Source organism: Prionailurus viverrinus, chromosome D1, assembly GCF_022837055.1.
Source record: "Prionailurus viverrinus isolate Anna chromosome D1, UM_Priviv_1.0, whole genome shotgun sequence".
In the NCBI taxonomy this organism is placed as follows: Eukaryota; Metazoa; Chordata; class Mammalia; order Carnivora; family Felidae; genus Prionailurus; species Prionailurus viverrinus.
The window spans coordinates 14,779,664-14,803,302 of NC_062570.1; the positions used below are offsets into that span (position 1 = coordinate 14,779,664).

The following is a 23,639-nucleotide window of genomic DNA, read 5'->3' on the forward strand; positions in this document are numbered from 1 at the left end:
TTTCTTGACCCTCCTCCAACAGGGCTGCGGTTCTTCTCACATGAGGAGTTTTCAGGTTACTCAGCGTTGGATTGTCTGTCACCTTGCCTGGTCCTCTATGATTTCCTCTCTGTTTGGGCCTCCTCGGGAAGGGGACTCCATCCACTACCTCACTCTTAGCGGCCGGGTCCTCGCATGAGGACCCTGAGGGGCCCAGGTTCCGAGCTGATGGGCTCCGGCTCCCTGTCCCCTGGTCAGAGGCCCTGGCGCGGTGACTTCCCCTCTGCCGCCCGCACCCCGTTCCCATTCTCCCCCCAAAAAAGAATTTATAGTTTTTTGGAGCACATTTTATTGTTTAAAAATCACAACTGAAGCCTCAACAAACACAAAAACAAAACAAAACAATGCAGCCCAACACGGGCGTCCCGCTTTGAAAACGTTTATTCTAAGAACTCGATCGAAGGCCAGGGGAGCCCGAGGCGGCCCCCCTCTGGTCCCGGGCGCGTCACTGAGCGTTCAGCTTCTTGGTGGCCTCGTCGACGATGGCCATTAAGCCGACCTTGAAGCTCTCCAGCACGGGCAGCAGGCCCTGGCGGAGGTCCTCCAGCGCGGGCTTGGCCTTCTCGCTGAGCGTGCTCAGGTGCTCGCTGGCCTTGGCGTGGTACTCGGCCAGGCTGGCGCCGCCGCTCTCCTTGAGCGCCTGCAGCCGCGCGGCCAGGCGCTCGCGCAGCTCGTCGCTGTAGGGGGCCAGCTGCGCGCGCAGCGCGTCCACGTGGGTGCGCGCGCGGTCGCGCAGCTCCTCGCCCAGCGGGCTCAGCTTCTCGTGCAGCTCCTGCAGCTTCTGGCGCGCGCCCTCGCGCAGCTCCGTGCCCAGCGGCGCCACCTTCTGGCGGTACAGCTCCACCTCCTCTTGCCACTTTTTCTGGAAGTCGTCCAGGTAGGGCTGCACCTTCTGCTTCACCTCCTCCAGATCCTTGCTCATCTCCTGCCTCAGCACCTCCGTCTCCTTCTCCAGGTTATCCCAGAACTCCTGGGTGACCGGGCCGATCTGCTCGCGCAGCTTGGTGACCGTGCTGCCCAAGGTGTCCCAGTTGTCTAGGAGTTTCAGGCTGAAGGGGTGGGGCGGGGAGAGCGAGGGGCTCAGGGGTGGCCTCCCTGCCGGGGCACCCCGGGCCGGCCCCGGGGCCGCCTGCGGTGAGCCCCGAGCGGCACCTGTCGACCTCCCGCAGCCCGGGGCCAGAGCCCGGCCTAGCTTGACCTACACACGGTCCCCGCCAGGGCAGCCCGCCGTGCTCCCATCGCCGCCGCGTCCCGTTGTACTGACGGACTGAGGAGTTAGTAAGAGGCGAAGCCAGGCTTGCTGCCCAGTCTTGCCTGGCCCCAAAGCTGGGCCTCAAGGACCTCGTCTCCACACTCCCAGGCCGTCGTCGTCTCTGAAGACGGCCACCCCTGTTGCTGGGCAGGAGCGGGGCAGGTAGCTAAGAACGGGAAGGGGCTGGGTTACACTTGCAGGCAAAAGGCCCTGTGATTGCTGAGCCGGCAGCACAGATCTGCCCCTTGCTACGGCACTACCACATATTATTCTCCCTAAAATGAGTTCTGAGATGATGGGCATTTGGGGGATCCCATTCCTGTGTTCCAGGCCTTCTATGGGGCCCATGAAATAGGTGATCCGGCCATTGTGGCTACATCTTCCCATTGTGGCTACATCTTCCCACAGGCCTCTCTGTCCCCCAGAAAGCGCAGCCCCTGCCCCTGCCCATGGCCCCAGGCTGGGTCCTTACTTCAGCTGTTTTCCCAAGGCGGAGGCTTCAAACTGGGCCACATACTCTCTGCCGCCGTCTTTGACTGCATCCACGTACACGGTAACTAAATCCTTCACTCGATCCCAAGGTGACTGGGGGTCATCTTGCTGCCAGAAATGCCGAGCCTGGCTCCCTGCGGGTGAGAGGGGAGACCCAGATCAGGCCTGCTCTGGACCAGGATCGGCGCTGAAATGCCAGGCTTGGAGGCAGGGAAGAGGGGGTGAGAAATCCTGCTCCCTGTGCCCAGGAGGGTGGCCCACAGGGACTTAGGGAGAAGGGCCCTCTGCCAAAGGCTGGCTTCCTAAGTTGGGGGGCACGGGGTACCTACCCGTGAGGAAGAGCACGGCCAAGGTCAGCACCACGGCTTTCATCCTGAAGGGACGTGGGTGACCTGGAGGAGAAGAGGGTCCCGGGCTGAGCGGGGCAGGCCTCTAGCGTGGAGGAGCCCAGTGTTCTCCCGCTCATTTTAGCCAGGGGTGGGGGCAGGACAGAGTGGGAGAGGGTCTCAGAACCCAGAGTCCCAGCATGGGGACAGTCTGGAGCCAGGACCCCCGAGCCTCAGATGGCAACACTTACCTCAAGGGCTCCAGCCGTCTCTGAGCTGCCAGCTCTCCTAGCCTATTTATGTCTCCAGGCAGGGGCTGGGCTGGGAGGCTGATAAGCCCAGCCCAGGCCTTGCTGCTGCTCACTGGTCCTGGCGATGTGGAACTTAGAGTTCAAGGATCAGCTCTGTCCCTGGGGCCGGACAAATAGAGTGGGCAAACAGGAAGCTGCGGGGGCTGCAGGGCCAGGGATCAAGGGTTCAGGCGGGGGCCACGGGGTGGTTGCAGGCTCTCAGGTCCTCAGGGTCGGGGTCATCTGGACCCGTCCCTTCTCCTGAGGGGGAGGGGGATATGTGCCCTCCAGTGTCTGTCGTGCCAGTGCAGCCGGGGAGAGGAGGGAAGGAGGCAAGAGACACCAGCTGGCCAGGGATGGCCGGGACTCCTCCACTCAGGAGATGCCCTCCCCACCGTCCCCTTGCATTCCAAGGAGATTATTTTGCACCCGCCCTGCCCTTCCCCTGCAAAGGCAGCGGACGGTCTTCTCACCAACACCCTGTTTTCTATTTTGTCCCAGCAGGTCAGCATACCTCTCTCCAGGCTCTTCCAGACCTCCCAAACCCTTAGCCTAAGGGGACCCGTGGAGCCAAGGAGTGGCCTGGGGAGAGTGTAGAGGGAGGGCTCAGTGGCTCCCAGACTGAGATTTTGAAGACCTGGCATTTCAAAATGAATTCTAGAGACCAACTGCGAGTTGCCAGCTCTTGATTTTTGTCATGTAAAAACGTTACCCACTGCCCTAGCCACCCACCCAGACCCCCGTCTACCAGGACCAGCTCTGCAAAAAAGAAATGATTTTTTTTTTTAACAGCCCACAAAAGGGCATAATGTCAGAACCAAGGACAGTCTCTTAAATTGAATCCATATATATCTTTGCCTTGTTCGAGCTTATGTTCTATCACACATGGTGAGAATGGATACCAGCCTTCAGGGGTCACCGGTGCAGGGGGAAAGACCTCTGGAGTAGGAGGCGGCAGGAGACCTGGTTTCTCACTTCCTTCCTCCTCCAACTTGCGAAATCCTGGAGAAGGATCGCAAGCCAGTTATGTAATCTCTCTGAGCCTTGGTTTCCTCTCAGTAAAATGGAGACAGAAATGGCCGGGGTCGTCGGAGGACCCCGGGGGAGCCCTGTGAACGCAAACTGTGTGCTCACTGGCGTTGGCAGCAGTGTCCTCCACGGGTCCTCTCGGGAGGCCCGGGACCTCCAACACCAGGTCACCGACGATGGGCCCTGAGTCATAGAGCCTGTGCGGGACCCAAGCTGAGAGGGACACTGAGATCAACCCCTCCAGGCTCTCCTCCCTGCCATCTCACACATGAGGAAGTTGGAGAGAGTAGAATGAATTTGCCCTAGGTATCTGGTCTCTCAGCAAATTAGAGGCAGGACTGGACTTTGCACCCAGCTCTCTCTGGATGTAGACCCAGGATGGAAATGTGCCCTGCACCATCTACCCAGGAAATTCCCTAAACTCTAAACACCTGCCTGGTGCTGCTGTTGGCCAGGTCCCGGAGCTTCGGGGCCCCCAAGCCTCTGCCACTGTAGCGGGTCTCCTGCCCTTCACCTCAGACAAGGCGGCTTGGAGCTGGACAGCCCTAGGTTGGAGTCCCAGCTCTGCCATGAGTTAGCTGTGTGACCCTGGGCAACTTATACAACCTCGGCACACCTCAGTCCCTTATCTGCTGAATGAAGAAAACGATGGGACATGCCATCTCCTGGAGTCACAGTATGCGGAGTATGTCTGACAGGCAGGATAATGCTCCCCAACCCCCCCCCCCCCCCCCCCCCCCCCCCGCCAGTGATGTTCAGGTCCTCATCCCTGGAGCCTGTAACTCTTACATGGTAAAAGGGGCCATGTAGATGTGATTATAAGGACCTTGAGGTGAGTGGTTTTCCTGGATTATCCAGGTGTGCCCAATATCAGTAAAAGCGTCCTTAAATATACAGGAGGGAGGCAGGAGAAGCAGTCAGAAGAGAGAGGACAGAAGCGCAAGTCAGAGCGACGTGACTGCTGGAAGGGAGCTGCAAGCCAAGGAATGTGGGTGGCCTCCAGAAGCTGGAAGAAGAAACATATTTTCCCTTACAGCCTTTGCTGACACCAGGAGTTTAACTTGGTCTGACCCACTTGGGACTTTTGACCTCTAGAACTGTACTCAGGTAATAAATGTGTGTTGTCTTAAGCACCACATCGGAACATCCATGGCAAAACTGAAAGGTAGCTGGCATTCAGTAACAGTTCTGTGTCCCAGAATCCCAGTTTCTGGCATTCTATCCCCTGGCTCCCACAGAACACAACTTGCACGGTTAGGCCGGAGCTAAGACCTCGGCTTCCAGAAGCAGAAGCGGCAAGTACTCACATTTTCTCTGTGTGGTTCTGACCTGCGGGTGCCGAGATGTGGGGCCTCTGTTCCTGCGCTGACCCTGCCCCAGGGATCCACGGGGCCCTGCAGAGAGGGAGGTAGTCTCACTGAGCAGCTGTCCTGGGCTGCCACTTGGCCAGCTCAGCTTTCCGCCCGAGGCTTAAAGATCACGGGGGGGGGGGGGGGGGGGGGGGGGGGGAGGCTGGTCCTCTCCTGGGGGCAGTTCCTGGTGTCTCAGGCCAAGAGAGGCTCCTTTCTTTTTGGGCGTGCAGCTCGCCCCAGCCAGCATGTGGGGGACTCAGAAGCTTATGGGCTGGACTTCAAGCTACCTGCCACTGTTCCACCCTTCTCTTTGGTTTATTACTTAAGTGCTCATGATGGCTAACCCGAATTCCAACATTTGTGTAGTTCGCCAGTGGCCAAAGCACCTTCACAATCGTCCCTGGAAGGCTGGGCAGTCAGATATTTTCGCTGTTGTCTCGCCTAGCAGTAGATGGCAGCTCAGAGCTGCCCGTGGCTTCCAGCCATTGGTGTCTGGTGCCATCAGGAGCAGGACTCAGGAGGCCTGGCTGGCCACCTCGTGTTCTGATCAGGGGCTTCTCGGTCTCCCAGCTCAGGGATCGCAAGGCGTCGGGCGAGGGAGTGCTGGTGATGGCATCCTAACAGGCGGGACGTTTTCTTTTCTACTGCCCTTGCTCACTAGTGTGTCTGCCCCATTTCATTGCAAGAGGTTTGCCTCAAACTAGTCCAAGCCCCTCATCTCATAGTCTGGAGAGGAAGCAAGTCCTCTGCATCTCAGCGTCAGACAGGGGTCCAGCCAGTCCCTGCTGGAGGCATCAGGTGCCCACGGGTTGCACTAGCTGTGTAGTAAAGGTCCACCCATGTAGGCCCTTAGTCCCAGCGTGCTTTTTCCTTGATCTCAGGCACCTCCAGAGTGACCATTTGTGGAGCGTGTCGCCAAGGGGCCAGCCGGGAGTGCTGCTAACTCGCCGCATGAGTGGATTTTGCTCAGAATGATTAGCGACTCGTTTCACAATTTGTGTCCCAACGTCGTACTGGTCACTCTGAACTGGGAGGACTCTGTCCCCTGCCAGACTTGGCACATAACAGACACTCAACAAACATTTACTCGATGCGTGACAGCAGGCACAGTAAAGGGTCCCCGGGATGGTAAAGGGGCATCTGAAGGAGCGGGCCTTGGGAGGAAATGCAGGAGTAACTTCCGAGCATCCAGCCCTGTGCTCGAACGGAGAGGACGGTGCTGCAGGTCAGGACCAGAGATTTGGGACTGGGATGGTTCAGACCGAGCGGGGGGAGGGAACCCCCATGCCCGTAATTCCTTTTTGGCAATTCTGTCGCAGCTCCTGGTGACGGAGCCCCAACCCAGGCCCCGGGGCAGGGCACCGTCACCCCCCACACACGATTCTTTCCTGCCCTCCTACTCAGGAGGAGACCAAGGTGCAGGTGGCTCACGTACGAACGGCTGGGGCCGAGGTCTGGCACTGGGGCAGGCACACCAGCCCTCCGAACCCCTGCCTCATGGTTAGGGTGGGGTGGGGCACGGCGCAAAGTCAGAAGGAGAGTCCAGCAAGGGTCTGTGGGCACGGCTCCTGCTTTCTAGAGCTCAGATCTCTGGTCTTTATCCAGGAGGGCAGCAGCCCACTTCGTCCGGAAGCTCATCGCACCTCTGGCCCAAAGGCACCCTGGTGATTTCATGGCGGGGACGCAACCGCAAAGGTCATTCCAAGATGTGGAAGGCATCCGGGTGGGTCACCGAGTGCTTCCAGATACCCTCCCTCAAGCCTTCCACACGTGTGTACACACTCAGGATTTCTAGAAGATCCTTCTTGGAAGGCTCTTTCCATTCCCAACAGTCCCACAGTGACTTTCTGGTGCCCTGTGGGTGCAAAAGCTTTCGTAAATGCCCTCTTCCTACTCTTCTTTCTACAAGCTTCGTATTTCCAGCTTCAGTGATCTTTCCTCACGGAAGAACCTCAACCAGCTAGCTCTTAGCCATGCCTGGGACCAGGCTGGAAATTCCACCCTGCCCTCTGGAATCCAGGTGTGAAAAAAGAGGAAAGCTATAGGAAAAGTCCCCTTTGTGTCCTAACACTTACCGGGCAGTCACATCACTGGGCCGGTTGGGGTCACCTCAGAAAGGCCCAGGTCTTTGAGAACCTCCTTCCACTGCCTTAAAAGCACCCTCTCAAGGAATCGGTTTTCCATCTGACTCAGCAAACTCAAATGCTCCCTTCTGACGGGACAGGGTCCAAGTGGGGACACAGTGTGGGCTGAGTCCAGGCTTCTAGAGAATGCTAGCTTTACAAGGCAGGGTGAGATAATGGATTGCTCAAAGCTCCGCCCAGCGCGCTGTAGGCTTCCTCAGCCTCCCGGGTTCCAGCTTCCACCCGCCTGGATGCTTCTCTCAGCTAGACTCTGAACCACAAGGCAAGTAGCATTAGCAACGTAAGATTATGAACAGGTTTTTATTTTCACAATCCCCTACTGTCCAACTAAGGTATTAAGTTATAAGTCTGTATGCTGCCCACGACCACCGTCACCACCACCGTCACCACCGCCACAAAAAGTACTAAAAGCCTTACTGCCACAATTTGGGTCTGGAGATCTTTTTAATCCATTTTTAGTCCAACATAAATGAGAAAGAAAAAAATACTTCTGACATTTTCAAAGAGCAGAAATAGGAAATTATGTTCATATACATTCAACATATACTGCGCTTATTGGTTACTACGATACAAAGCAATGATCTTTTACAAGTGTAGTTCGCGGGATGGCACGGTTAATAGGCTCACTGGCTTTCACCCGGCCGGCTGCTGGAGGACGGCAGCCTACTCTTCCATCGGCACAGTCCCATGTAAACACAACAGGCCGAGCACGTGTGTGAGGGGGCGGCTGGGGGCATGGGAGCTGGAACGAGCCCAGAGAAGTCCAACGGCGGCTGTTCGGGTCTTCTCGGCAGCCTCCTTCTGGTGAGGAGTCAGTGGCCTCACCAAGCGGAGGGGAGACTGGGGACCGTGCAAACACGGGACAGACCCCAAGAAAGGCTCTCTCTCGCAGTGCGGAAGTCCACTCGAGGGACATCGGGTCCAGGAGCTGAGCTGCCGGTATCAGTGAGACGGACGAGCCGCACGGGAATCCTGTCAGCAACATCAGGACGGCCATGCGGGGCACCCGCTTTCTTCTGTGCAAATTCAGGGTGAAAGACTGGGAGGGGCCTGGGGACCCTTCATTCTCCTTTCCCAGGAAAAAGGATCAAGAGTCAAAACATTTGACATGTCTTTCTTGGTTTGAAGATCAGATCCTCTGTCAGCCCCCAGCCAGCAGAGAAGACTTTGGTTTCTAACAGTGAGGAAACACAGAGAGAATGACAGACGGTAGCTACTGCATATGCACCGCTCCCCGGGGGAGGGAAGGAGACCACTACACCTGTCACTGGCACAAGTGAGCGCTGTTCACAATTACAAGGTCTACAGAAAACACTCTGAACAAAAGGTGCAAGTCACAATTCAAATAGAACAGAATCTGGTTAAACATGTCTCTTTTAAACAAAAATTCCTTTTGTTTTTACTTATTAATAATAATAATAATAATAACAATAATATCAACATTTACCCAAAACAATTCCTACATGATCAAGAATTAAAATAGGGGCTGAGGATGCCCAGGGAGGAGGAGAAGGTTAGGAGAGAGGCGGGGCCGAAGGCAACCTCCTGTTCTTCTTTGTCTGTGTCAGAGGCTGAAGGGGAAAAGCGTGTGTGCGTGTGAAGAAACAATCCTTGTACAGCACAATATAAAGTGAGAAGCAAAGGGGACACAAAAAGCACAGTGAACCACTGTTGGGTGTTCAGTCTGTGGGTGGAACCAGCAGGACGGGAAAGGCAGCCAACTTTCCAGGTTGTCAGAGGGGAGCTGAGTTACGCAGCGAGAAGGCTCACACGGAGGGAGATGCTCTAACTGGCATCCCCTCCAGGCCAGGCCGCTCTCGGCCCCCACACTAACGCTCCGATACGCTCTTGGCCAGGCTAGACAAGCTTTTCATGGGACCCGGGCGGTCAAGACCTTCCTAGGTTCCAGACTCGGCGGTTCTTTTTTGTTGGTTTTTGCTCTCTTCCTGTTTTCCAAAGCGCCAGGGGCCATCACCCCTTCCTCTCTCCCTTTCCCCAGCCACTAAGAATCCAGAGGATGTTATCTGTGAGTAGTTGCTCCTGTGGACAAGCAATGCAGGGAAATGGAGAAATGGAGGTGCTCTGTGGGGGGACGCAGGGCAGGGGAGTGGCTCTGGGTCTCCTGGCCTCTATAATTTTAACTGCTTTGTTCTTCTGTCTCAGCAAAGGAAAGGAAGAAAGAAAAAAACAAGAAAAAGAGAGAAACAAATAAAAAAGAAAGAAAATCACCTCCAAAAGAAAATATATCAAAAAAAACAAAAACAAAAACAAAAAAACAAACGAAACCAAACCTCCAACTCAAATATACCAAATACACTTTCACAAAAGGTGGCGAACACGAATATCCTGTTTATTTCCTTGGTGACTCGGTCATACGGGCAAACATGGCAAAACCCCCTCAGAACCCGAAAGAACCGCACACCGATGAACCAAAGTGAGGGAAGGAGCCGTGACGCTCTAGGTGGACAGAAACACAAGGGCAATTTGGCGCAATGCTGCTAGATACTGTTGGTGTAAAGTCATTTCATTCCCGAGCTGTACACAAACCTGCAACAGAGCAGACACACACGCAGGAGAGTCAGCTCGGAGCAAGAGGCTCAAACATCCGTTTGAACACTTGCGCGAAACGCAACTGGCTCCCTTTACCTCAGGTATTTTAAGAGGCCTGCCACACTGAGGCTCGAAGGTGGGTTTGCCAGACGGCTTAACCTTCATCACTGTTTTCTGTCAGAGTTTTCCAAGACAAAAGCAATACTACCTATGTGCACGTAGGCATTACTCCAGCCCAGCTGCTCAGTTTACCCGTTTTCTGCCACTGGCCTCTGATCACACAGCTCCGCTGTCTGGAATATTCTTCCGCTTGCAGTAGGGCCTTGAAAACTTATGGCCAGACAGGTTTTCTTGCCGGGGTTCCTGCCTCGGGACCGAGTTCAGGACCGTCCTTCCCCTACTACCCTGGCCAGAGGCGCCCCATCCTCCGAAGCCGCAGCTCACTTCCTGTCTCTGGGCAGGCTACGGCACCTACCACACGCGTCTTACCCCCGTAAGTAAACCGAGGGACTATGGCCAGCATTTCTCCTGTATGCTCCCTTCCTGCCCCCCCCCCCCGAACAACCAGCACGGCGCTTCGTGACAGAACACGAAGATGCAAAGACGGACAGGGGAGTGGTGGCCTAGTTCACGGGCCACCACACACAGAAGGATCGGGGGCTGGCCCTCGGCCCAAGGGCTGGGTTGGCCCCGGCCAGGGAGATACTCACTCTCCGTTTCCTGTTACACGCCTGCCTGCTCCATGCTGAAGGAGACCTCGGGGTGCTTGTAGCTGAGCAGAATGTCTGTGATGCACGTGGATGGATAGCAAGAGGAATTTAAATGCTGGCTGCCGTCAGCCAGGTCCGGATGCTCGTGACCAACTAGATTCTCCCTGCATTCTGCAAGACCAGAAAGAACATGCGAGCTTAGCAGAGAGCTGGGGTGGGGCAGGGGAGGGGGGGCGGCAGGGAGAGAAGTCTGAGCGCCCTGGAGCGGGGCTCCCACCCTGAATTCTAGCTCACAGCAGGTCCTAGGCTGTGGGCTGGGCCAGGATTCTTCCCGTACTAAGGGCTCCACTCGGCCCCATGCCCTTTCTGTCTCCCACCTCAAGTGCTATCACTACTCCAGTGTGGACGAAGACAGCACGCAGTGCCCTCAGAAAGACTTAGCTCTCCAAGGGAGGAGACCATTTTAGTGCTGGCAGGCACGGGTCACTGGGCACTCTTCGTGCTCCAGGCATTCTTCTGAGCACCGTAAACTCGTTAAGCACACAGCACAATCTAGGATATAGGCTCTACTGTTTCTGCCACTTTAGAGAGGAGGACCCTGAGGCTCCGAAAGGTTAAGCGCCTTGTCCGTGGAACCTGTAAAGGGCAAAGCCGGGATTTACTGCTGACCTGTCCATTCCAAAGCCTACGCTTCTATCTGTTATGATACCTTCCTTTACTGGTTCTAAGAAGAGGCAGACATACTCCCTTAGGATACAATGCCCTCTAATCAGAGGTAGAAAGATAGTTGTTAAAGCAGTATCTTATCAAAGCTTTACAAAGACAAATGTGATACCCCTGCCCTCAACCAGAAGGCCTGCTTCTTTGTATACCCATTCTCGATGGAGACAAGTGGGGAAGGCTTTTGTGTCCAGACCCCTCGGGGAAGCTATGGCTTCCCATCTTCCCCTGAACCCTATATACAGAAGAGGAGAACAGTCACTAGTGAAGATGGCGGGGGGGGGGGGTAGTGCCTCCAGAAACTTCCCCAGGGTGCCCCATGCCTAAGGCCCCTCACCCTCATTTTCCCCATCTTGAAACTGCTGGCTCCCCATGAGCGAGGACTGACTGAGAACCGCATCTGACATCCGGGCGGAACTAAGTGCTTTTCCAGCCACGAGACTCATTCCCGGCAAGTTATCCAGCTGCACCTACAGAAAACAATTAGGAAAAGAAGTCAGGATACCAGAGAACGTGCCACTCTCAGGTGACCCTTAGTGACAGCCGTTCCCTCTAAAAGAGCCCAGGCACAGGGCAGCCTCAGGCACTGCTCCCGAGCTGTGCCATCCGGCAGTCACAGTGCGGGAAGCTGCCCCACCTTCCCCGTGGGGTGGGTGGGGTGAGGGATGCATGGTGAACCTCAGCAGATGGTCACATGCCCTTGACAACCACACGGTCTTCCAAAACCAGGTTTCTGACCTGTCCCCTTCACCAAGGGGACCTGGGTCTGAGGACTGGACGGTCCAATAGTGCTCTCCGCGAGCACAGCAGCATGTTACATCTGTCCTGTCCGGCACAGAGCCACGAGCCTCAAGTGGCTGAGTACTTGAAATGGGACTAGCGTGACTGAGGAACTACATTTTTTATTTCATTTTAAATACATTTAAGTTTGGATGGCTACATGTGGCTAGTTGCTACGGGAGGAAGCAAAGTTCGGTTGATCTGGGTTAGGTCCCTTTATCTGAATCATTCAATGGAACTGTTGGAAAACTAACCAAAAGTCTATGGGTTCACTTGCTTGGGCTGGAGTTTAGATTGTCTGGGGAGAAGTTCAATAACTCAGACCAGAAGGGACAGATAGCAACTACTCTTGATTCCTTGGTCTGAAGTTTAGAGCACAGATTCTACTGGTCTCTGAAGTTGATTCAAAGCCATGCTTGCATCGTTCCCAGAGAGGCTGGACTCTGGCTGGGAAGAATGGAAGGGCAGAGGTGACCCCACAGGACTGCTGGCAAGGTTGGGACCAGTAGGATCCCACTTCTGAGAAGTAGGAGAGGCCAACATACATAAGCATCATCACTGTTCTGGATCGTGTGGTGTCTCTGGAGGGTCCGGGGCCTGTGGTGCTCATTGACAGAGGGGCGTGTTGGGTACCCAAGTCCATTGTGATCCGGCAGCTCCATTGCTTGTCCCGGAGAACTTCTATCCAGGCAGTTCCCTATCACAGACTCTGAGGAGACACAGAGAAACAGGGTCAGCGGACCTAGAGTTTCTCCCGATACTGTCACTCCCATCAAAGAACTGTCTTGCCAGAGACAATCAGCAGTGGTGAGGACCATGTGTACACCATCTGCTAACCCTCAGCTGGCTGCTCAGGGTACTTAGAGGAGCCTGGACCAGCCTGCCAGCCCCAAGTCCCACAGCAAATAGGAGCCTCTTTATGGAGGGATCACAAATCCTCACAAGAAAAAGCCCACACAATGGCAGGTGACTGGGTCACACTGAAACTTTCTTTTTTTCACTCCTCTGTTGGCCTGGCAGTATTATTTCCCAAACCTATGTGCACATAAGAATCTTTCGTGGAGCTCTCGGGAACCTCTAGCCTGGAAGGATGGCCTCCATCCTGTGGATGTCTTGTCTCTCCTTCCTTGGCTTCCACCTCAGTGGATCGGCCCAGTCCCCTCTTCTACTTTTTGAACTGCTGTCCCCGACTGCTTCCATGGCCCCTCCACTCTTTACATTTCCACCCTGACCTCTTCTCTCTCCTCACACTTACTTTGGTAATATCATCTATTTTCAGGGCTTCAACTATATTGCCTCTAGATAAAGAATTACTGAAATGCTTTTTTAATAAGCTCCAGATACATAATTCCAACTATTAACCTTACCCTGGAGAAATAACAGACACCCAACACTTACCACGCCCGGCTCCAAACTCATCAACACCCTGACCCCAGGCCGTGTCTCAGACAACCTTGTTTCCCTGTTTTCCTAACCTTCCGGGTGTGAGCTCGCAGGGTGCCTGTTGGTTCCGTACTCCTGGTTCCACATCACCTTAAGCCTGAAGAATCTACCTCTGCAATGTTGGTCACTTCAGTCCCTCTCTTTCCAATCTCACTGCTTCCGCCAAAGCCCCACCACCTCTTGCCTGGATTACCAATCATCCCCCCGCCAACCATCCCTCTACCGCTACTCTATAACGATTAATTCTTAAGTAGGGTAGCCCAAACGGCTCCTTGTCACAACGCTGTCCCAGCCTACCTTCCAGTGAGTACTACACACTACGTTCCCCCATGTGTAAATGTGCAAATGGGAGCACTTAACTCTTCCCCACCCACTCTCGATTCCATGCAGGTGCCCGCACTGTTCCTCTCTCTGGAAATGGCTCGCTGCCTCTTCCATTCCAGCCAATCTAAATCAACTCATCTTCTTAGGTCCATCTCAAATGTTACCATCTTTTTTTAATGTTTATTTATTTTTGAGAAAGAGAGAGAGAGAGTGAAGAATCCGAAGCAGGTCAGGCTCCAGGCTCCAAGCTGTCAGCATAGAGCCTGATGTGGGGATGGAACTCATGAACCACAAGATCGTGACCTGAGCTGAAGTCGGATGCTTATCCGACTGAGCCACCCAGGCACCCCTCAAATGTTAACGTCTTTATGAAACTCTCTCTTCAAGCAGATAAAGATCTTTGCTTCCTTTAGATGTCAGAAAATTTTAAAGGACTCTTATTACTCTAACATTATTCCTGACATCATTTTCAATTGTGTATTTGTCTTGGTTGTTCTTATTAGCCCGTGAGTTCTCTGAGAACAAGAAGTGTACCTTATGCACATGTGAGCCTTTAGTATTCCAGAACAGTGTCCTATATCCAGGAGTTATGTAATAGTTAGCTCTTTAACTGATATTAATGTATACTCTCTTAATATGGGTTACTATCCTGCCAGAGTCATGCACCCTCCGGACTAGATATTGGAGAGAAAAGCATTCAAGAGGACTGAATATTTCCTCTTGACCAAAGGTGGTCAAGAAGAATACCAGGGCCACTGCTAAGTTGATTGGATACTCCTGGTCACACTTTTGGCTCTGGTCCTTAAGAGCCTGGTACCTGAACATATGTGTGGTTTGCTTGCTTGATCTTTTCTGGTCAAAGCTGCTTGGCAACTATTGGGCTTATCTTCTGATGAACCCCCCCTTGGCGAGACCAGGTTTTAAAAAAGTTCTTAATGGGAAACACGGCCCTAATGCTAACCGTGCCCTTCCAATATCTATTTGAATAATGGAAGTAAAATGTGCCGTGTGAGTGTTGGGTACAGGGTTTCAGGTCTCCAGATTCGAATGGCCTCCTACAACAGTCAAGGTTAGGCCTGGCTCAGGGGCTACGGTGGGTGGGGAAGGGAGTGGAACCAACTGATGTGCACACTGCTGGTAACGCGACGCATCTGGAGGAAAAGGAGAGGAGGGAAGCTTCCCAAATGCCAAAGGTGACGGTGAGTGAGAAATCTTTTGGAAGTTCTCTGAGCAAAGAGGCCAAAGAAAAGAAGCGAATTCTTTTGCTATCGAAAGCTAAAAGCCAGAAGAGACAGGAAGAGAAAGGAAAGCCAACAGCAGGGCTTGCCGAGTGGGCAAGTCCTTACTCCTCTTCCCCACGTGGCCCGCCTCCTCTCGGTGGGCACAGCTCACGTGCTCGCCCTGGGCCCACAGAACCCATGGGCAGGAAGTGGTGCGACACTGACTCTGTGGTCCGCTTCGCCAAGAAGCCACACAAACAGCTGCTGCTTACTTTTTCGGAGCATTTTCCAATGCCTGTCTTCTCTTCTCTGAGAGCTAACACCAAACACCCAGTTCCCTGGGGTTCTTTCCTTCCGGATAACACAGCTGGTTGCACCCCCCCTCCCTGCTCTGCCAAAGACGACACAAGAGCTCTGCTGTTTAAAGATTTCCTCAAACATGAGGAAACGGCAAAGCTAACAAAATGTACATGTTCTGGTTCTTGATATCCGGCTCCTTCCCACCTCTTCTAGAGGCCTCCTCCAGAGTTTATTGGTTAAGTAGGCTAAGTCTCCTTTCTCTCTCTTTTTTTGAGTTTATTTTTATTTCTGAGAATGAGGCTTCTCCAAACCCAAACACCCACCCTCGTCTTCCTGCTGTGGGGAAGGTCGCCTGGATCCTGCCCTCCTTGTCTGCTCTCCTCCTGGCCCTCAAGTTTGGGCCCAGCATGCCTGACAAGCACCGGTACACAGAGCCAGAAAGTGCTCGAGAAATCCCTCCGTGAGCCTTCCTGACTCCCCAGCCTAGAGCTCAGGAGCACATGTTTGGGGGTCAGAGAGGCCCAGGCTGGAATCCCGGCTTCCACACGACTCCTGAGGAGTGGGGGCTCGGGCAAGCCCCCCGACTTCACTGGGTCTCAGTCTATCGGGAAAGCAGGACTTACCCAAAGGCGTGAAAGTGCTTGGTGCGCTCAAAGAGCCCTGCAAACCCTGGGGTCATTTACACTCATTTCAGAGGTGTCGGTTCTGAGTGCGCAGGGTGTGCTGAGCCAGCTGACGAAAACAAACGAGGATACCCTGCGTCCAGAATTGTGGGCACAATTTACCCAGACGTGAGCTAACAAATGAGTTACTGACACTCTAATTTCCAGAGTTTGGTTTAATTTCCTCTTTTTAGGAGGAAAACTTACTAATGTAAGTTTAAAACTAGATGAAAACAAAGCGGATTAATAGGAGTTAGGCGACAAAGTTTCGGTCTGATCCACATGCCAGAGATCTGGAAAGGCTGGCCTCTTTGGCTTGGGAGAGAGCATGCCAGGTGCCAAAGGAGAGGGGAGGAGGCATAAATGGGAGAACGTAACATGGTAGAATCCGAACACTCGGAGTCAGGGTCCAACCCCATCACCGACAGTGTATAAACCTGGCTAACACATGCCATCTAACCTATTTCCCGATCTGAAAAATGAGGGTTGTCAGGGGGCTCAGAAGACACCAAGGGCCAAAAGCCCTTTCTTAAATCGTAAAGGACTGCATGAGTAAAGTATTATTTTTAAGAAGAATGTCGAGTCCTATGGGGCGCCTGGGTGGCTCAGTTGGTTAAGCGTCCGACTTCAGCTCAGGTCATGATCTCGCGGTCCATGAGTTCGAGCTCCGCGTCGGGATCTGTGCTGACAGCTCAGAGCCTGGAGCCTGCTTCGGATTCTGTGTCTCCCTCTTTCTCTGGCCCTCCTCCGCTTGTGCTCTGTCTCTCTCTCTGTCTCTCTGTCTCTCTGTCTCTCAAAAATAAAAACATTACAAGTTTTTTGAAAAAAAAAAAAAAAAAAAAAAAAAAAGAATGTTGAGTCCTGAGTCTCTAGTCCTTTGTGACCCTCCATAGCACTCTACTGACCAGTGGGAGGGGGTGTGTGCAGGGCAGGGAAGGCCAGTAGCCTAGTGACCGAGGGACAGAGGACCGCCGGGAGCAGCGTCCTCAGGTGCTGACCAGGGTCGAAGCCGAGAGTGTCCGGGGGTTGGGGGGGGGGGGGGGCACCCGATCACGCAAGGGGCCAAATACACAGAGGGACGAGGTGCGCACCACCCACTGCCCGGGAACTTCGGGGCGGCTTGCACAACACTCTATTGAATCTGTCAATGTTGACTCACCCTTACTCATTTACTGGGCTTTAAGAGAAAAGGAGAGAAATGACTTGGGTACAGATTCCTCTTAAAGGTTCTGAGGGGTGAACCCGGCCCAGTCTGTCATTGTTTCACCCTCTGTGGGGCCTGAGTCCGCAGATAAACTGCTGAAGCCGACGATGCTCGGGGGAGAGGATGTGGTTCTTTGCCAGTCCAGCTGGCAATCTCACTGTGTAAACCGGTCATGCTGTTGTACTTACTCATTTGCCAGGTGGAAAAATGAAGTGTATGTAGTATCACAGAGGGAAGACAAAGCTTATTTCTCCTTCTAGAGTGACAGACAGGGAGATGACAGGCAGCAGGGTACATGGAAAGCCCTGGAAGGCACGCTGGAAACACCGTGGGCATGTTGCCTGCTCAGTGCCCCAGCAGGGCCTTCTACCCGATGACGGGTAGAAGCAGCCATAAAGGAAAGAGGTGACCGTGGACGCTGACCTGTGGCATTCAATTTTCCTTGACTAACACCAGTGATCACTGTTCATCTACCCTGAAGAAATTTTCAGAAGGTCGCTCTAGCTCTATTCTTTAATAATTATGTCTCTTACGGCGCTCATCCTGTACCCCTTCAGGGTAACGCTGTTTATGAGCCTGCCTTCCTTCCCCCAGCAGAGTAAAAGCTTCCTGAGGGCAGGGTCTTTATCTTTTCATCCCTGCACTCACTCCCCACAGCACCTACAATCCTGTCTGGTGCAACCTTGTCATTCAGTGAACTTGATTGGATCTGTTGTTGTGGAAATAACCGATGAAGTGCTTGGGAACTAGCATGTAACTACACAGAGATGGAAGGGTCATCAAAGGAAATAGCAGGCATTCCTCTCTGTCCAGAGAGACAAACAAGCTTGAGCCTCCCCCTCTGGCCTGGAGTGAGCTGGGAGAATAGCATGATGACCTTTCCTGGCAAAAGCGACAGCAAATTATCTGATGGTTCTTTGGTAATGTAATACTCCAAGCTCTCAAGTTCTTAAAATTATAGAATCATGGCAGCTTAAAGCAGCAAAAGATGGTGGGGGCACAGTTTCTACTGTAAAAGGGGTCGTGACCTGTATATTCCAGGGTGGCTGTGAGCTGCGAGCCTGAGCCTCGAGCACAGGGCAGAAGTGCTACAAACGGGAACTCCATTCTTCCCTCAGGGGGCATGAGCTTCATTGCGCAGGGAGAGAAAGGGAGGAGAGGTTATAGGGCAGGCCCACAGAGGCAGCTCGGGCTAAGGTAAGGACAATGGGGCCACCTCAGGATGAGACACCATTTTAAACACACAGGTGTACATTCCCAATGGGGATTTTAACTGTTGAGCAGCATCAGGTCTCTCCGAGGCTATGCGTTTCCCTGTCACGTTAGCCTCACCACACTGGATTATAAAATCACAGTAATAAACCGGCAGCTTCATTTGTTAAAGATAACTGTACGTGTGGCTCAGAAGTCACAAAACAAGAACAGATGTTAGAGGCAAAGTGAATGGCACTCAAGCCAGAACGGGCATACCTTGTAGCTAGCTGAGTGAAAGAGTTAAGTTTACAGCCAACTGGGTAGACACAAGGGAGAATAATCTCCACAATGTACTAGCAAGCAGGGCAAGAGCTATTACAGCATCCAGAAAAGCTCACATCAAAGGTCAGGAAAAGCACATTTAAGAAAAAAGAGGACTTTGGTGGGGGGCGGGGGGAGGAGATGCTGGCAAGACTGATAATGAGGCAACAGGTACAGGGGAGTCTTGAGCTAAGAGCCTGAGGCATATGCTTCTGGCCAGATTCCTCCAGAGAGCGGAAGAGAGGGCTGTAGGGGAGAATGGTGATGGTGGTGGACGGGAGAAGGTAGGGAGAAGCAAGAGGGAGCAGACAAGGGACGATGATCGCTCAGCCAGGAGAGGAGGTAGGGGAGATCTGTCACAAGAATCACAACCATGAAGCTCTGGCCGGAAGGGAAGGCACCTGTTGCTGGATCTAGATCATGCTCTGGATTTTAGAAAACCTCTGCCCAGATACAAACAATTTGTAAAGTGGTATTAAACACAAATTAATGTTCACTGGTGCTGTGAACTTTGGTTCTATTTATTATCAGACACAATTTCTGTTTTCACTTAATAGCCAGTTTCCCTTTGTGTCTGCATAAATAACACACAGTAGGGGCACCCTGGGTGGCTCAGTCGGTTAAGCGTCTGACTTACTAATTCAGCTCAGGCCATGATCTCAGGTTCAAGCCCCATGTCGGGCTCTCTGCTGTCAGCGCAGAGCCCGCTTTGGATCCTCCCTCCCCTGTGCGCTCTCTCTCAAAAATAAAATAAATGTTAAAAAAAAAAAAAAAGAACACACTGTATACTATTATACCATATGTAATTGTCTTAAACTTTAATAAGTTAACATTTTACAGGCACGTAGGTGGCTTAGTCGGTTAAGTGTCCAACTGTGACTCAGGTCATGATCTCGCCATTCATGAGTTCGAGCCCTGCGTGGGGCTCTGTGCTGACCGCTCAGAGCCTGGAGCCTGCTTCGGATTCTGTGTCTCCCTCGCTCTCTGCCCTTCCCCTGCTCATGCTCTTTCTCTCCCTCAAAAACAAATAAACATTAAAAATAATAATAATTAAAAAAATTAAAAAATAATAAATTAGCGTTTTAAAAGTGAAAAAAAAAAAAAAAGAAAAGAAAATTCCTGCCCTTAGCTTCTACGATTTCCCTGATGTGCACTACACCACCAACTTGTCAAGCCTGCTTGCTCTCCCCCCACCGCAAACCTCACAGAGACCTTCCCACCCACTGGTCCCACCCCCTGCGTCTCCGCTCCAGCCAAATGGGAAATTCCTCTCCATCCACCAAGACCCAACTCAAAGAGCACTTAATGCTGGAAACCCCACTCCTCTGACTGAGAACCTTCTGTCCCCCATCTGGTGTTCCCAAAGCTCTCGTACCAGCCAGCTACATTCTGCCTCGCTTTAGGTACCCAGTAGACCAGCACCCCCGGCAAGGGTGGGGGGCGATACTCTGACAATGATGGGATACAGATGTTAAGCCCCCCTGGCCTTTCTGTACACAGGAGTCACACAGGAGGGAAAACCGAAGAGAAGTTAGCATCTTTGAAGAAAAACATTTCCAAAGGTGTTTTCATACATGGCAACACAGGTTGGGGGGAGCAGGGGGTTTACACTATTTGCTCCAGCTTCGTTCCTTCCTCATCGCCTTGCCCACCGGGACATGCTGGGTCAGCACCTGCTGCAGTGAGCTGAGAGTAACTCTTGGGTTCGGTGCCACTTAAGAGCAGTTGACCTTGGGGGCGAATTACATAACCTGTGCCTCATTTGTCTCACTGATAAAATGGGGACAGGAAGAGCTACTGCCTCATGGGGTTGTTATGAGGATTAAATGAATTTCCGTACGGATAGCAGTGGGTGTCTGGCACATGGACGACACCGCAGAGATGTTAGCCATTCTCTTTTTTACGCCAAATATAGGATGCTAATCTGGTGAAAGCTTTCCTTCACACAGGAAGCCTTTCCACACTATTCCTGATACTATCACCCTGCCTCTGCTGGAACACTCCCAGTGACAAGAGGCTCCGAGGCGCTAGGGTAGCTTATTCTGGAAAGTTCTTATTACAGTCTTCCCCAGAAGTTGACATTTATTTGCTGCAACTTCTATCCTGTTCTTGGTCCTGGCCCGTGATATGGACCCCAAAGAGTCTAATCCCTCCTTCCCTCTGGTAGATACGATGGTTCTCCTTACTCTTTTTTCGCCTAAGCTTAAACATCCCCACCAGGTCTGTCAGCCATTCCACATAGGACCTGGTTCCGGAATCTCCCACAATCCTTTGTCCACCTACAAACACAGCAGCCACAAGTGAATACAGTATGCCTGCCTGATGCAGGCCTCTAAGCTGGACGGCACCCATTTGTTCCAAAGCCCAGGATTTTTAAACTGTCCTATGCAACCACATGGCCACCCCTATCGGTGCATCAATAAGCACAGCCGGGAAGCACCAAGTCCTCTTCATAAACGGATTCAGACAAGGCCTTCTGTCCAACTCTGTGCCATGGAACCTAATTCCCCTAGGAGTTTGTGCATGGACCTTAAAGGACAGGACAGAAGACGCAGGTAGCTCCGAGAGGGGAAGGATGGGGGATCCGCTCGGTTTCAAGGCTCTACCTTTCCTGGATTAACTCATGTCCCACAATCTGTGTGGAGGGGACGGAATCAGGGCAGAATGTGTCTAGGATGCCAATGGAACCAGATTTTCCAAGTATGACCGGCGGCTGGTTATCCTGATCTCCTTCAGGATGGAAACGAACGAACGCACTCATCCGTTATATAAAGCGACGTAGGATGATGCACACGGGGCCCCTTACGATGCTGTGATATTCTGTATTCTGCTCACGAATGAGCTGAGCAGAGTAGTAACAACGCCTCGCGTTTACATCATGTTTCAGAGCAGCACACGCTTCTCTCGTGCGCCATTATTCCTCCTGCCCATTTTTCACATATGAGAAAAATATGAACCCAAGGGATTAAGCGACAGGTTATCGCGTTCGTGATAGAGGTGAGTCCAGAACGGAGGTGCTCTTTTGACTCTTGGTCCAACACGACTTACACGAAGTCATACTTCCCCTAGTGCTGGCTGACTGTGTTCCTGAAGACAGGAAATTCTGGATTCCTAGGAGCCATGGTGTGACTAGGGGAAACGGGAACTATTCCCACCGGCTGTGCTATCTAAGTGTTAGTTTTCTATCGCTACCTCTTTGTTCTGAAAGCAGACGCCTTACCAAACGGTACCCGTGCCCTGTATATTTCTCCCCTGGAAGGTCCCGAAGGCCTTCTCAGGAATTCTTTTCCTCCTAGGAACACAGAGCCCTGGCTGGGAAAAGATACCATCACTGAGTTAGGTGAATGAGGACAGACAGGCCTGGGACTTTTACATCGAAGGGACTCTTACCTCGGCTGGACACCTTGTTTCTACCGAATGCAGCAGGTGGCTGATGCCGGTAGGGGTGTACCCCCAATTCCTGTGCGTGGCTCACAGTTCCCAGTAAAGATTCGGGGTCCCCGGGTCCGCCAGTACTCAAGAGTAGGGTGCTGTCACGGCAACCTCTGGTCGCTGTATTGGGGCTCGTCCTGTCTGGAAAGCCATCCTTGGCCGCCTCACAGGGGTCCTCCTCTTCCATGCTCTCCGAGTGCGTGAGCACTGGCTGGTGAGCGTACCCATGGGCCGGGCTGGGGGAGGAAGCCTGAGCCATGCGTTCCTGTGCCCTGATTTGGAGAAGGTGCTGGGGGCTGGTGTGGTGGTGGTGATACGAGTCAGCATTCTGATACGATAAAGCCTGGCGCTCTGTCATATTCTGTCCCCCGAGACCGGGAGCCAGACTCCCAGCGTCCCCCTGGCTCATGTGCCTGAACAGCTCCTGGTACTCCTGCTGCTGCTGTTGCTGCTGCTGCTGCTGCTGCTGCTGCCGCTGCCTTTTAACGAGCTGTGCAAACTCTGCCGGGGGCAGCCGAATGTCCGAGTGGCCGGTGAGTGAGTGCCGGGGGGAGAGCAGTCCTTGGAGGATGTGGGGTACCTGCTGGTGTCGGGTATAGTCTGGCGGCGTGGGGGACAGCAGGGCTTGCTGCAGCGCCGACGTAGTATAGTGCGGTGGCTGCTGATGTGCGCTGGGAGGGAAGGTGGGCGATTGGTCAAGTGGAGGGACTTTCAGGGCTTGGGTTGGAGGGAACCCCACTCCTGTTGAAGGGCTGTAGCTGCTGGGGGAACCCCGGGACTGGTCCGAAAACAGATGGGGGTGTAAATGCGCCTGGTCGTAGTTAGCAGGGGAGAACCGATTCACGTTCAAGCTGCAGACACAAAAGGGAGTGAGTACCAGGCATCCACGTCGCCAGAGCGCTAGACTCCCCCGGGGCCAGCTACCACTCTTCCTCAGCAGGGAGCCCCAGGCACAGAGAACTGGGGTGCGGCAGGGGAGGTGGGCGTGCAGGTCCCACCCCCGCTCATTCGCTTCTCCGGGAACGTCAAGGGACACGGGGTGCTGTGTGAGCAACAGATCCAGCTCCCGCTTGAAGATGGCAACTTGGCCTATTGTACAGCATTATCGGAGCGACTAAAGCACCAATCTCTTAGAGTAAGAGTGGCAGGGAGGGAAAGAAGCCTAAGGAGACAGACAAGGGACAACTGGCATTTTAAGAAATTCCTCTAATAGGGCCATTCTCTTCTTTGCAGACACAGAGGAAGGCAGCTTTGTCATTTTCCTCCTCTGTCAATACACGGGTTTCAGGTTCACCCCCTAACCACCCGCCCTGACGTTAGAAAGGGGGAGACGGGCACAGCCCAGCCAGATGAGTTCTCCTCCCCTTCTCCCCTCTCACCCTGCTAAGGGGCTTCCTCCCACCCGGACCACCTAGACAGATGGCTGGTGACTTCAGGCAGCCTCACCTGTGGGCCTCCGCGCTGTCGGCACTCAGCTGCTTGGACAGGGGGCGGTGCCCATAGCTGAAGGCGGCCATCAGGTTGGTACGGTGCTGCATCTGAATCTGACTGGCACTGGGGCTGATGGACATGCCCCGCCCGGCAGAGCCCGCAGTGGCCCCCGGCATGCCTCCGAGCATGTCAACAGGCTCCTGTACTTGGATGGTCACCTGCTGTGACTGGGCGGGCTGCTGTAGGCCCAGGCAGGTGAGGGCCATGCTGGGAGGGGGGGAGCAGTTCTCAGGCTGCTGCTGGTAGACAGCACTGCGGGACGGTAAGCCCGGAAACTGGGAGGGCGACGCAGCACCTGGAGAGAGAGGAACCTTAGAGTCACCAAACGCCTGGGCTGCGTGCCGGCTGGAGGCAGCAGGAGCCA

The 23,639-nt window shown here is 53.4% G+C and overlaps 2 protein-coding genes across 11 annotated transcripts in view; both read right to left on the minus strand.

Moving 5' to 3' along the window:
• Nucleotides 1-404: 404 nt before the first annotated feature.
• APOA1 (apolipoprotein A1) lies at nucleotides 405-13,996 on the minus strand. Its single transcript, XM_047878147.1, has 5 exons — nucleotides 13,986-13,996; nucleotides 2,361-2,380; nucleotides 2,113-2,175; nucleotides 1,764-1,917; nucleotides 405-1,088 (listed from the first exon to the last, which is right to left on the minus strand). The coding sequence occupies exons 3-5, from the start codon at nucleotides 2,153-2,155 to the stop codon at nucleotides 485-487; spliced, it is 801 nt and encodes a 266-aa protein (XP_047734103.1). The 5' UTR covers nucleotides 2,156-2,175; nucleotides 2,361-2,380; nucleotides 13,986-13,996; the 3' UTR covers nucleotides 405-484.
• The window catches only part of SIK3 (SIK family kinase 3), a 277,767-nt gene continuing 261,477 nt past the window's right edge, over nucleotides 7,350-23,639 (minus strand). For 5 of the 10 annotated variants that reach the window (XM_047878146.1, XM_047878144.1, XM_047878140.1 and 2 more), the window contains 6 exons: nucleotides 23,231-23,570; nucleotides 21,743-22,635; nucleotides 12,230-12,393; nucleotides 11,242-11,374; nucleotides 10,185-10,355; nucleotides 7,350-9,471 (listed from right to left, as the gene is read on the minus strand). In XM_047878146.1, the coding sequence (XP_047734102.1) occupies nucleotides 10,198-10,355; nucleotides 11,242-11,374; nucleotides 12,230-12,393; nucleotides 21,743-22,635; nucleotides 23,231-23,570 (1,688 nt within the window). In that variant the 3' untranslated portion in view covers nucleotides 7,350-9,471; nucleotides 10,185-10,197. Of the gene's footprint in view, nucleotides 9,472-10,184; nucleotides 10,356-10,392; nucleotides 10,821-11,241; nucleotides 11,375-12,229; nucleotides 12,394-21,742; nucleotides 22,636-23,230; nucleotides 23,571-23,639 lie in introns of those variants that run through there. The other 5 variants (XM_047878145.1, XM_047878143.1, XM_047878139.1 and 2 more) reach the window with 4 other exon arrangements.

Excerpts from the sequence above, each read along its gene's own strand:
- APOA1 (XM_047878147.1), bottom strand. The coding sequence starts at position 2,155 with ATGAAAGCCGTGGTGCTGACCTTGGCCGTGCTCTTCCTCACGG. Across the intron at positions 1,918-2,112 it reads GGCCGTGCTCTTCCTCACGG|GGAGCCAGGCTCGGCATTTC; the intron begins GTAGGTACCCCG and ends TCTCACCCGCAG. Across the intron at positions 1,089-1,763 it reads GCCTTGGGAAAACAGCTGAA|CCTGAAACTCCTAGACAACT; the intron begins GTAAGGACCCAG and ends CCACCCCTTCAG.